The sequence below is a fragment of the Rhamphochromis longiceps genome, linkage group LG2 (genome assembly GCF_057381845.1).
Source record: "Rhamphochromis longiceps isolate RC_006_pf linkage group LG2, R_longiceps_female_GT1.1, whole genome shotgun sequence".
NCBI lineage: Eukaryota > Metazoa > Chordata > Actinopteri > Cichliformes > Cichlidae > Rhamphochromis > Rhamphochromis longiceps.
Window position 1 is genome coordinate 29,517,024 of NC_140558.1, and position 13,680 is coordinate 29,530,703.

Consider the following 13,680-nt stretch of genomic DNA (forward strand, 5'->3'; position numbering starts at 1 on the left):
TTATGGATGGCTAGTATGTGACCAGTGGATTCTCTGTCTAAGACACACTGCTACACCTTTGATAGACAAGTGAGGGTGTTAGCTCATCCAGCTGTCAATATATCCTGCTGTTTTTGCCTGAACATTAGCTCAGCTGTGTAGCAGCGGCAGAAAAAAATATTTAATTTGTCACTTGCCTCAAATTGCAAAGGCATGTCATTGCAATCATGTTTTCTTGCTCACCCAGTCTACTTTATAAGGCTGAAAGGGAGCATTTGTTGTGGTGTTTCACTCCTGTGGAGAACACGCTGCACTGGGTAGTAGCAAAAATCTGAGCCCCAGGATTAAGTAGATGCCATTCTAGGCCTTTCCAGCTCTGTGGATACCAACACTGGGAACTGTAGTTCATTAATACTGAAGAGTGATACCCATTGTTGATGATAAAGGCCTCTGTAGAACTACATCCCCCATGGACTGTTGTGCACTGCACTCCTTTCATATAGCTGAATTCCTCCACATTGCTGAATGCTGACTCCCTCACAACAGTTTCTCTCTGGACCAGACCCCGAAAGTCTGCTGCAGCTTGTGTGTGTGGACATAGAGATATTGGTTCTTTCTCAGGTTTTGCTGGGGGTTGTTTGAAAATGACCAGTAATTTATTCAAGATCATATTTAGAATCATACCTTTCCTGGTAGTCTCTCTGTCTGAGGTAATGTTTGTGGTATTTATATTGGTTAGTAGGTAATCTGTATACCAGACCTACTGTACCATAAATACTTGATCAAATGCAATGAATCCCCTTGCATGAAGCCCTGCACAGATTATTTATATATCCCATGTTGGTGTTCAGACAGTTTTGTTTACTTCACCTGCTTTTTAACAAAATCATTTCCACAGCTATCTGGATACAGTTAAGATGTTACTTTGAAGATGCAAACAGAATTAAACATCCAGCTGTCAAAGTCTGACTTAAAAAAAGACGCTTTATTATTTTTTTCTTAGTTATTTGTATAGGTTATTTGTTTATATCTGTGATTTGTCATACTCATTAATGGTTATGGATAGAGGAGTATACATTTTCAAATGTGAGCAGATGAAAAACAATCTTTTTTTCATTTTGACCTTTAATTTCTGTTTTTCAGTAATATATGTGACTGTAGATCCAATTTAGCCTTGTGCTGTAGTCACATTTACAAAAATATTTCATTGATCCCCTTCTTTTTTAAAACAAAAACTTTTTTTATTTTGTGAAAGAAACTCTGTAGTACAGACTATGATATCTGAGAGCCAAAGCTCAGGTATGAGGTTGTAGAGCTCTGCTTGGGCAGCTGACTCTCAGCTGAATCCGTGTGTGTGTTTAGGGGCTGTAATTCCCGGCCGTAGCACTTCCTGTGCTTTGACTCTTATCCTTGTGCTCCTTTTTGCTTTCCCTCTGTTGAGAGAAACCATAAATAAACAAGAGCCACATGCCTGGTCTTTTTATAGGTGGTGCATTTGTATGCGTATGGCCGCTTTTTATACAGAGTAATGTAAATAATGTTTTCAGTAGTGTAATTATTTTCCTTTTGCCTTTTTGTATTTTTATAAATACTAACCTGATATAGATTTGATACTCTTTAATTAATGGCCTGCAATCCAAATGGTATCATAAACTAGCTCTCAGTGGGGAAAAGATTTTGTTGCTGACCCTTACCTGTCTCTCCCAGGTGGAGTCATTCATTCTGGACCAGGAGGACCTGGATAACCCCATTATGAAGACAGCGTCAGAGTTACTTTTGTCCAGCGCTACAGATGGAGTAGATTTGAGAACAGTTGATCCAGAGACACAGGCCAGACTTGAAGCTTTACTGGAAGCTGCAGGTATGACTGCATTGTCTGAACTCAGCTCGCCATAATTCTTGACAAATATTAATATGTAATCAATCAGTATGTCATTAACCACACCCATTTTTATACAACCTGTTTTAATTTGTGCTTCAACATACAGAACCAGCAAACCACACCTTTCTACCTCAGTCTTTTTCTATAATCCATTCCCAGGCATTTAAAAGTGGAGGCCTTATGTTTTTTAAATGTTTGTTTGTTTGTTTTTTTTTAAGGCCTGAAATTGTAATAAGGAGAAACTGTCGGTTCTGTAAGTGTCATATCAGCAGATAGTTTGAAAGTGATTTGGATAAATTAGTTCAATTAGAACTTGTAATCTCAGAGTAAGAAGGTCTGTGTAGATTAATCCATTAGGGCTGGGTGTCCTGGCTTCGTTTGGGCACGTGAACATTACCATGCAGATTAACACTGGAACACGCTTGAGCCTCCACAGCATGCACAGAGCTTGTGTTGAACGGCTAATGGCTAATCTCATTCTATTCCCCTTTCTCTCTGGCCGGTCTAAACAGTACAGCTAGTAACTCGCGTTACTGGTTTACTTGAGATCTCTACAACCATGTACAATAATGAAAAATAAGTTGTTTATTTATGTTTTCATTGATTTGTTAGCTTATTTGTATTGTTTTTATATAGATTAGCTGAGAGGAGTAGCGTTTATGTGAAATGATTGTGGCATAAAGATCTGTACAGCCTCCTTTCATTCCCTGCATGAGCAAACTAGCCAAATACCAAACCTGTCAAGACCATCCACAAAGATGCCAAGTGTCTGGTGAGATTGGTGGAATATTGACTTAGGCTGTTGTTTATTGCAAAATATATCTAAATATGTTGGTATGGATTTATTATTTGGGCTTATTTGGAGTTTTTCCTATTTGTTTTACATGTTGTCCACACATAGGAAGGTATATGTAGCATTTTCAATGCATTTTGCTATGTCACTCACACGGAAACTCGGCTCACTAGAAGTGGAATTTTTGGAAAGCTCTTCCAAGTGTAAACAAGATAGGATACCGCAAACACAACGGTGTTCACTGACAGCTGTTAAGTTTTGAATTGAAAATACATTTGTTTGGATATAGTCTGAAATGCCCTAAATGGGGAGAAAAGAGCAGCAGTTTGCACAGTGTTTGATAAAGATATATGCACTTTGAAACTAAGTCTGATATATGGGAATTAATGTTCTTATTTTCCAGTCCATTGCTGTGGATTGTGATAACAAATTAAATTATTTAATAGATATGACCTTATCTTCCTTAGCTTGTGGTTTTTTTTTTTTTTTTTTTTTTTTGTTTTTTGTAATGTGCCCAAACAGTCTGGTATAACTTTTTCAACAAATCTGGTACCAAAGATTTCAGGTATATAAATTATACCATGTAGAGCAAAACCTAAAAAAATAGCCCTGGTGTTGTGCCTAAAACTACTGCTGCCGTTGTCAAGGTTTTATTACGTTCCTATCAAAGGGATTGATATAACATTTAAAAAAAAAAGAAGCCAAACTTTGTTTCACCGCTGTAGCCATCTGGATGGAGACTAAACAAAGCTGTCAGAATTGATACTTAGTTGCAAAAGCATCGATGCCTACAGTGCCATCTTTGCCACCTCTTGTTGACACCTGCACACAGGACCTCTTATCGCAAGTAGCTGAAATAGTGGATGTTCCCAATTCTTTTGGAGGAATTTTGAGAGGTCAATAAAGCTCCCATTTCATTAATATTGATGTATGAAACAGTTGCCATAAATGTTAACCTCGTCAGCTCACATTTTAACATTAACTGTTAAACTGTTAGGTATTTTCTGATAGTCACCTTAGCCATCTGTTGTCATTAAGACTGGCTATGGTTAATTATAAAACAATAATGTCAATGTTGGAGCTAGGCAGCAAATGTTATCAGTTCTGCTTGCTTAAATTGAGGCGAAGAAAAGTGTTCTATTAAGTAGACAAACAGTGACAGTCTACCTTACCATCAAAAAATATGGCGGTCACCATACTGGGTTTTTTTTTTTAATTTTATTTTTTTAAAAACATTTTAATTCTATTTTAGGAGGGGGGTGGGGGGTCAAGTTATGTTGCTGTATTTTTTTCCATTATGTCGAACATCTGCCTCCAGCCTCTCTCTCATTCACTGTTCACACTGCTCTGCGTTAGTCTGGATCTCCTTACATCCTCAGCTCTGCGCTCCAGAATTGAAACCCATCTAATTTAGCTGCTCTTTATTTGCTCAGATTAGTTCTCCACACTCTGCAAAAATGCTCTGCACATTCAGCAACCCAAATTCTGCACGTGTCCTTAATTAACTCTGTCAAGGCTCAATATTCCATCCGTAACCCACGGTTTTCTAGCTGCTGAATTAATGACAGCAGATGGCCAATGTGGTTATTGGGTAATTGCTAATAGTTATGTGGCTAATATGTGCCATGGCCAGGTTAAGATTTAAGATCACTGTTTACTGCTTACATGTTGGTGAAACAGGAGCTTTATTGACCCCTTTAAAGTCCTCCTAAAGCGTTGTGAAAGTTAACTTCTTCAGCTATTAGTGAGGGGAGGAGCTGTGTGTCTATCTGGCCACAGTGGCGTCGTGTGTCAGCTGGAGACAAAACACCACTGTCTGTATTGATATAGTTACAAATAAATGTTGTAATTTGATAATAGTTTTAGTATTGATTTAATATCTGAGTATCATTTTGACAACCGTAATCTTACCCCTAATTAATTTTGGCCAAATATAACTTTATTTATACATACATACATACATACATACATACATACATACATACATACATACATACATACATACATACATACTTTAAAAAAAAAAAAGAAAAAAAAAAGGATTTTTTGTGGTTTGGTAAATTAGTGATTGCATATGAGAAATGGCTTCAAAAGTGTCCACAGTATAATGGTATGCAAGTTTGCCTTTTGGAGCTGTTAAAACGTTGTAGTAAATGTAAACAGTTAAAGAGTGAACTGGACATATGACTTCTGTTATCGTTCAGCAGTTAAAATATTACCCATTTTTCTAACGTTTAGCAAACTGTAAACCAAACCATAGCCTAAAAATGAGTTGAACCGAGCTGTTGATCAGGAGAATTTTACACCCCTCCTAAGTAAATTGAACTAGCTTTACTAGTTGTGACATAGTAATAATTTATGCTAAGCATACATGGTTGAGTCCTGCAGGGATGTCATATGCAAACATGAAATAAATGTTTGATCAGGTTAAATATCTTGCTGGCAAATTCGGATTATTTTAATAACTACATTAACAATTGTTTCTGTAGTTTTAATTAAATGTTCCTTGTTTTGTGTTATGTTTTATAGAGACTGTAAATGCTCAGACTTAATTACAAGAAATGCATGGTGTAAGACAAGTTGCACATGGATTATAAATGAAGGCTACTGTTACCAGTAGCCATACTTGTATGTACTTGCGTAATATCTCCCTTTCTCTTTACTTCTTAATGTAGATGTAGTGAAAAAATAAACAACAACAACAACCAAACAATTGTAACCTGAGAAAACAGAGTCGTAGTTAGGGAAGCAGGATGTTTACAGATGGGCACTACTGCAACCTTAGAGACCCTCTTGTCTTCAGCCCAAATGATATGTCCTCTATTTCCACACTTTGATTTTGCAGACTGTGGGGCAGATTCCTTGATATTCACTTCATTCATATAGTCCATCTTAAATGAATAGAAGCACAATAGTGCTTTAATTCGAATTTGCAATGAACTGAACTGAGTTCATAGTGACACGTTTTCTGAAGTTTTCCTAAACCCAAGTAATGATTTCTACAACAATGTTGTTTCATGTTTGTAATGTTCAGTAGTTGTTGTTGTTGTTGTTGTTTTTTCCCAGTCTTGGCACAACTCAAAGAAACATTTCTGTACTACATGTCATAAAATCCCCTAAATTCATAGCAGTTGTACATTGACAAACCTAACTGATAAATTGTCAAAGTAAGATATTTCTTTAGTTTCCAGTGAATGTTGAGTCATTTCAAATACTTTATATTTTTTTTAATTTTATTTTGAATTTTTAATTACACAGAATTTTTATTCCTGCAAAGTTAAGTGTCAGTGGCATGCTATTGTTTGTTTTTCTATCAAATCAGCTCACTGACCTTTTGCAAGTTGATCTTAATGCTAGATGTAAAAAAAAGAAAAGTGTTTTTGAAGCCCAACTCAACTTTCCCCAGCTTTTCTTCTTGCCTGCATAAAATTTAAAATTCACCCTTGTTTCTCACTGTTTGAGTCACATGATGTAAGAAATTGTTCAAATAATAACTACTGGGTGGCAGAATCTTTAACAGGGCAGCCAGTACAACAATTTGGTAACATAATTTGAAGAACTGCACAAGTAACATGCTAGGTAGCATCAGTTTGCTAGCAGTTTAAAGGTTTGCTCTTTTTAGAAAAGTAACGGCAGATGAAGAGGGACTGCAAGTGAAGTTTAAAAAACAAACAAACAAAAAACCCCACAACACTCAGACTTTTTCAGTAAAGAAAAATATTTTGCTATGTTTTTGATGTCACAGCAACAGGGTACTAGGTGAGGTAAAGATAACACATTACATGAACCTAACAGGTGTTGTTTTTTTTTTTTTTTTTTTTTTTTTTTTTTCAAACAATCGAATAGTTTGTGCAACAAAATCTGGAAGTATAAGTTCACATGGTAATTGTTTCAAAGCTACACTTTGGTGTTGCAGTGGAAGTGAATGCTAAGGAGGCATGTGTCGGCTTTGTTTAGAAACGGAGGCAACAAAAGTGTCCGTACATATAACTGACTCTAAAGCCAGGAATAAAAGGTTTGATATTCCTGTTCTGTTTAATTCGGCTGTTATGGCATTAAAGTTTTTAATGTTATTTTGTTTATTATATATCTTATTATATATAAAAACTATTAATATCTACTTGCGCAGAAATATTTAATAACAATGATACCAGGTTACTGTGAAACTGCCAGACTCTTAAATAACCATTGTGCCTTTTAATAAAAATAAAAAATTATCATGCCACCCAATGACAATTGGGTGGCAATAAAACCTTATTAGCAAATGTTAAACTGAACATTAAGACACTAAAAGTGAGAACAGGTGAGTAGCAGGAATGTATTGTTACTGTTGGATGTAGGTCTTGACTCCAGTTTGTGGTTAATTCAAAGTCTGTTATTAATAAACAGAGGAAATCTGTATAGGTAGCTGTTGTGAAATGCCTCCAAAATCCTAAAGCTTTGTTCTTGGCTTCTTCTATGCTATGTTAGCTCTTTTGCTAGCGCCCCATACACTGCTTCTGACCCGTGACATAGTAAACAGAGCATATAGCTGAACTGAATAAATCGTCCACATTTATTTACCTGCTGACACAGATACCTGATCCAGTTGTTTGACTCAGGATGGGATCAAGATCAGTTCATCCTGTGGCGTTGTAGTTATGTCACATCCGGAGTTCTCTGGAAAGGCTATGCAAAAAATGTGGATTATGTGGAAAACCATTTGGAACATGGGACGGGCTGCAATGTGTGAAGGTTACCTTGAGTTTGTTTACAGCGATGCCCAAGTTTGAAGTGCTTAGGCTGACTTCTGTTTAAGCAGCAAGATAATGAGCTGCTTTATTTGTTGTCTCTTATTTTGTTTTGTTTTTTGTTTTTTTTAAAGATGCAAATCTATTGACTGTAATTTTACAGTGTATTAAACTGAATGAGGCGCATTGTTAGACTAAGGCCTATCTGTTACATATGACGAAATAATGATGGATACCTTTATTTTGAATTTGATGTGAATTCAGTATAGCATAAGCTGGCTCCAATGAGGAAAACGGATGCTCAAGCCTTGATTGAAGTGCTCTAATAAGCATTCAGCAGTCATGCACGCTTGCATGCACTGGCTGTGCTTGGCTTTGATAACCATCAGTACTGCTGCAAAAATGTAACTTGGGCTGTCTTATATGGGTAGGAAAAATTGTTCCTGTATCCTTCAGAGAGTCAAGGTAACACACTGTATGTTGAAAACTTGAACAAAGCTTGGTGTAAAAGTAACAAACATGATGTGCAGTAGAAATTGTGGCCTCTGAATGTGTGTGGTGACAGTGATTCATGCTACCAGCTCAGCCTTTTCCTTTAAGAAGATGGCCTTGTGGCCCCTTAATGTGGAAATGTCTGTGTCAGAAGTACCTTTAACCGCATGAAGCCACAGCCTCTGTAAAGTCATCACTGTAGTTGGGTCCAGAGTTTAAATAGGAGTTGCTAGTTATGAGTCAGGCTAGATTAAACAGGGTTTACTTACATCAGTTGTGGTTTTCTTGTACTGTGCCAGGACAAGATTGTCAACCCCTCCCAACCCCCCTACAGGCCTGCCCTCACACAGTGTTTAACAATCTGGGTCCCAAGTACACTTCTCTTTTTCTCAGCATTTCAGTTCCCACCTCTTGCATTTCTTCTTCTTATGCACACAGCCTAAAAGAAACACTGCTGCAAAGCACAAAGATGGCAACTAAGGAATGTATTTCAGGGCTAAAGTGGGGCATTTTCTTTTGGACTGCTGTTCTCTTATAGAACTTTTAGATTTAATAGAACTGATTTTACATGGAGGCAGCTGTTGTTGAGGAGGGTGTTGGTGCTCAAAGTTTGGGCTTGGTTACTACATGTATACCTTGAGTCAGCCCACTACACAGCAGGCACACTAGACAAATGAACTGGAATCAAGGGGTAAAATGTGCTCAGGCACATTATGAATTACCTTGCTGAGTGCACACTTGGTCTAAAATCAGAGGTAGGTTCTGCCTATCACAGTTAGTAGCCACAGGTCTAGAGGGTTGCGTCTATGCGTGCATGCACGCACGCTAGGGCTGGGCCATATTATACCGTTCACGGTAATACCGGTATAATGTTAGGCTACGATAGGAAAATGAAATATCGCGATAGAATATGAGTAAAACGCGCATGCGCAGTGCCTTTGTTTTCATACGCACATGGCCGATTGTTGAGTGAAACAGATGAACCAGAATTGGTTTGTAAAAATGGTGCAACTTCAGTGATGTGGAACTGGTTTGGTGTTTGTCCGTCAGATACACGACAAAGCACATTTTTTTGCAGAACATGCAAGCGGCCGTCGGACTAAGATGCCCTTAAATCTGGGAGTAATCTGGGTCCTAAACTCCGTATACTTCAGGTCAAACGAACACTGCAGCATCACTAAGTGTTAAAAACTGTCTAAATTCTTTCATCTTTAATAAAACGATCAGCATTGCTGCTTTACCAGGTGTAACTATGAAGTTTAACTTCCAGGCATCCATGAAAACAAAATGTATTACATTTAACGGAGTTAGAAGCTAGCAGGAAGCTAGCGGAAGTTAGCTCGCTAGTTTCGCTAGTTACCTAAGCATGATATTGCATGTTCGGACTGAGAGATTTCTGAAAAAAATCAAACGTACAGCTCTGCTATCACTTCCAACATAAATGAAGACAGGAAACTAAACAGCAGTGACGTTTGTAGGGTTACTGAAGTTGGGCTAGCTGGTATATAATTATGTGCTACGTGATCGCTAGCGACACAGCTATGTTAGCATAACATAAACAGTGAAGCTGGAGGACAAACACTAACACTTTTCCACTTATAAAAGTTAACGTTAAGGTTCCTCATGGTTAGAGACAAATGCAATCGCATGGCAGGATGCTGTAAACGGACCAAACTTCAGTCAGGAGAACAACTGAGATAATCCATCCACAATACGAGGTTAGTCATTAATATACTGCAACAACATGGGAATAGAGCAGCTGCCAGAGAATTCAACATTAATGAATCAATGGTACAGAAGTGGAGGAAGCAAGAAGAATGAGTTTAATAAAGTTTGATTTATCTGACTGCTTTGTTTCGCTTAATGTGCCTTATAATCCCGTGCACCTTATGGTCCGAAAAATACGTACTGCACACTGCAGTTTAATGTTGCAAAGCACCTCTTTTTAACTTCAGTGGATATTATACATGGTTATGCTCAGGATATGTCAGCCCATTTCTACTGGAAATGCCTTTTGGTTAAACTTTCAGCAAGGAATTTGCATTTGCACTGTTACATTTTTATAAAGCTTTAATGTACATAAAAACCAGCTTCTTGTTTAAGTGAAAATAAATGATAGGTTGTCTTTTTGCGCTAGTAATGTTGTGGAGTTGTATTTTGTCTCGTATCAATTATATCGTCAGTTATATCGTTATCGCAAATTTTCAAATATATATCGTGATAAATATTTTTGGCCATATCGCCCTGCTCTAACGCACGCACCAGGTATTGGGATAATAGCTAATATGCTGTGGGATTAATGTGATCTTTGACTGCTAAGTGGATTTGGACACAAGTCCAAATTTTTTATTTTATTTTTTATTTTTTTGCCATTTTCCTAAAACTTTCAAAACTTCTAGATTAGCCCACAAAAGCTGATTTTATTTCTTTTGTTTATTTTCAATTTTTAACTTGAGGAGGTGATGATTTAGTAACGATGTTTAGTCATTGTAGCATCTACATAAGTGATTTAACATATCATTTAAAAACTTGATTAGGATTACAAGAAACTGTTAACCATCACAGTCTACACAGTGCTATTTCTGCCCTTTAGCCAGCATCACTAAAGGGGCAAATTTTTATTCTAGCAGACTGCCCAGATGTATACCACTTTATGCTTATCCCTGTTGCATGGGGGTGTCATTGAAAAATGATGTCATATCCTCTGGTGTCTGCCACTGTTTTTGTATCAGGTCAGCTGGTCGTGCACCCCTCAATTTTTGTAGCTTGGCATGTTGTATCTCTGTCGGTTGACAGACTCTGCCAAGATTCCCCCCCCCCCCCAAAAAAAAATGTCTTTGCTTTTGGCTTTGACCTCTTCTCCTCCTACATTGGTGCTGTTCTGGTGGTGTAACAAATTTTAAAGATAACCTTTGTTATTTGATAAGAGAGAGAAAAATTCAGGTTACATATGGTAAATAAATAAGGAAATGTTAAGATTCAAAAATTGAGAAAGGGTACAAGAGGTGATCGAAAAATAACCACACTGGTCCGGCCGGGTGAAGTCAAACGAAGATTTTAATTCACACGTGGGAAGATCACTGGAAACAGCAATTGATCTTCGACTTACTAAGGCACAAACAATTATTTTATAACATCAGGGTTTGTTTACTGACGCCCCTTCATGCGTCACCGGTACATTTTATACATAGATCAGATCAACATCACCATGACTTTTCACCCAGAAAATCATCTTCTATTTTCATGGCTTGTACTTTCCGTTCTTTGTCTCAAAGTGAATTGTTCCTCTTTCTTGTCGAGACATAACTAATCTCTCCTCTAAATAAGTCTAACTAATATGTGTGTATGTGTTGACCTCACATGCTCTTGGTGTCACCTCTTCACCTCCTACTGTCTGTGTCTCGTCCTCAAATGCTCTTTCTCAATTCACCTGTTGCACTTCTGACCTTTCACTAGACCAGACGCTCACTGAGACTATGTGTATGTCTTCTACTAAATAAATCTAAAACCAAGAAATCACCTTTATGTCATTATGTCAGGTGACACCTGTTGTTCAGGAGAATACTACAGCAGCTTCCTGTGCTTTCTGGCAAGTGTAAATAAATAAAAATAAATAAAGGGAATGTAGAATGTTTCAGCAGTGTGGAGGGTACTCTGGTGCTGTGTGTCTGTGCAGAACAGTTTAGTTGTGTTTAGTTTTTCTAGTTTTCAGTTGTGGCACAGAGGGTTACTGGGAGAGGGTTTGGGGCAATGTTGTCAGTTAATATTGGCAACTTAAGCATTCGAAACTGTTCAATAAGCCACAATTTTTCAGACAGTTTTGAGATTTGCAGACAGTTGAGACAACAAAAACTGGCAATATTGGAATGGCGCGTTTTTGCTTGGCTGTGTTGGCAGCCAGGATTCTCAGTCTCTTTTCACATGCAGTATACATGTATAGAATATATCAACATCTGTGACTGTCCCATTCCTACAAAATGACGGATGATGATTGTTAAAAAGACCAGGTTGTTATGGAACTCTGGATCTACATAGATTAAAGCAGAAATTATACTTTTATTTTGATACTCTGGGGTCCACCCAGGTCCCAGTGTCATAAACTTTGGCATGAGTAAGTTGCATGAGGGTCTATCTAAACGTCTATGTGCCTACCTGAGGTTTTTGTGATTACGGCAACTTGTTGAATTTACATTACAATGCAACGACTGCGCATGCGCCCCAGGCGGCAGACTTTGAAGAAGTATAACAGGAATGTTGGCTCTCCAGTTGTCTTTGTCTGCAAAACTGCATAATCCTCAAAAATCTTCTCCACCCCACACTGTGCCATCAAACACAGACCATGAATATTGGAACTACATGTATTGTGAATTATGCAAGTCCTAAGTAGGGCTGTGCGATATGACCAAAATCTCATATCCCGATATAAAACCTCTATCGTCCGATAACGATATAAATCACAAATATTATATTTTCTGTAAATTCTGTGAATCTCTGGTAGGTGAAGTGTTTCCAGCTGGGCGTCATGTACCTGGAGTCGAGTGTTTTAACCGATGCATGAAACTACACATTTGTAGACATAGGTTGTAACGGCCCCCGTTTTCTTTGTATTTATTACACGGCGTGCTGCAGGGAAAAGCCTGTTCTAACGTTTGAGTCTAAGGTTTGTTTTGGCTTTTCATCCGTCAATACTTTTTCACGTGATTCCATTTATTTTGAAAAGTGTCAACAGGATCTTGAGCTTTATTGTGAAAGGTTTATGGGGAAAATAAACAAGCGGACATGCGATGGTTTTACCGTCGTTGTTACTAATGACGACCCATAAAAACAGGCCCTTGTCCGTCCTTAGTGTGGTTATATTAAATACAAGAGAAAGAGAGAACTTAATATAGCCACTACAGTGACCATCAAAACGATGAAAATATATTGCCGTAAACAGTTTATTTTGCGACACCACGAAACAAACCATAGCGTAAAATGAAACGATAGACGTTTTTATATCGTCATCCGATATATATTGTTATATCGAACAGCCCTAGTCCTAAGTGTCAGTATTTTTTATCAAAAATTGACTTGCACATCTACTATTTCATGAGTGGTGGCAGTGGTTGAGCTTAGCAAATGAAAGTGAAGTGACCACGTAGGAATGCACCAATTTTTTTTTTTTTTTTTTTTTTTTTTTAAATCCATTGTAGAGGGGGAAAAGTCAGTTGGTGAATGGTGAAAGTTGTCTAGTGGACAAAAGGTTACAATAAATATTATACATGATACACATATCACATAATCATTTAAAACTGTTTATCAAATTCTTTTATAATAAAGTTAGATTTTAAATTAAATTATTCCTTAGAACTAAATGTGTGTAGACCTTTTTTTTCCAGAGCGCTCCTGTTGGAAAGTCTCAGGATTGCAGCAGCACTTTTGGGATCACCAGTTTATCAAAACATAATTGTTTCTAGCAATTATCCCGTTGTGTACTTTTTAAGAGTTGAAACCCTTTCATTTTCTGTCTGGGGTTTCCTTGTTGCTCTGTGTGGGGAAAATTATATCAAAAGAGCTTGCTTTCATGATGCTGTTGCAAATACAAAGCCTAGTTTATTACAGTTACATCCTCAGATTCAGTTCCTGCCCCTTTGTCATGTCTTGGCAGTTACTTGATCCTTTTTTTCCCCCTCCTACACGAGAGCCACCATGATTTTGCACTCAAGCATTATACTGAAAAACTGGTTTTAATAGATTAGTGGCTGCTCTTATTCCACATTACCCAGACACCAGAGACTTTACTGGTACTGCAAATGAAAGTTCAT

The 13,680-nt window shown here is 37.5% G+C and overlaps 1 protein-coding gene across 8 annotated transcripts in view; it reads left to right on the plus strand.

Moving 5' to 3' along the window:
* Nucleotides 1-13,680, plus strand: part of ankhd1 (ankyrin repeat and KH domain containing 1) — a 33,684-nt gene that overhangs the window by 1,688 nt on the left and 18,316 nt on the right. For all 8 annotated transcript variants that reach the window (XM_085421853.1, XM_085421828.1, XM_085421812.1 and 5 more), the window contains exon 2: nt 1,687-1,840. In XM_085421853.1, the coding sequence (XP_085277979.1) occupies nt 1,687-1,840 (154 nt within the window). The remainder of the gene's footprint in view (nt 1-1,686; nt 1,841-13,680) is intronic.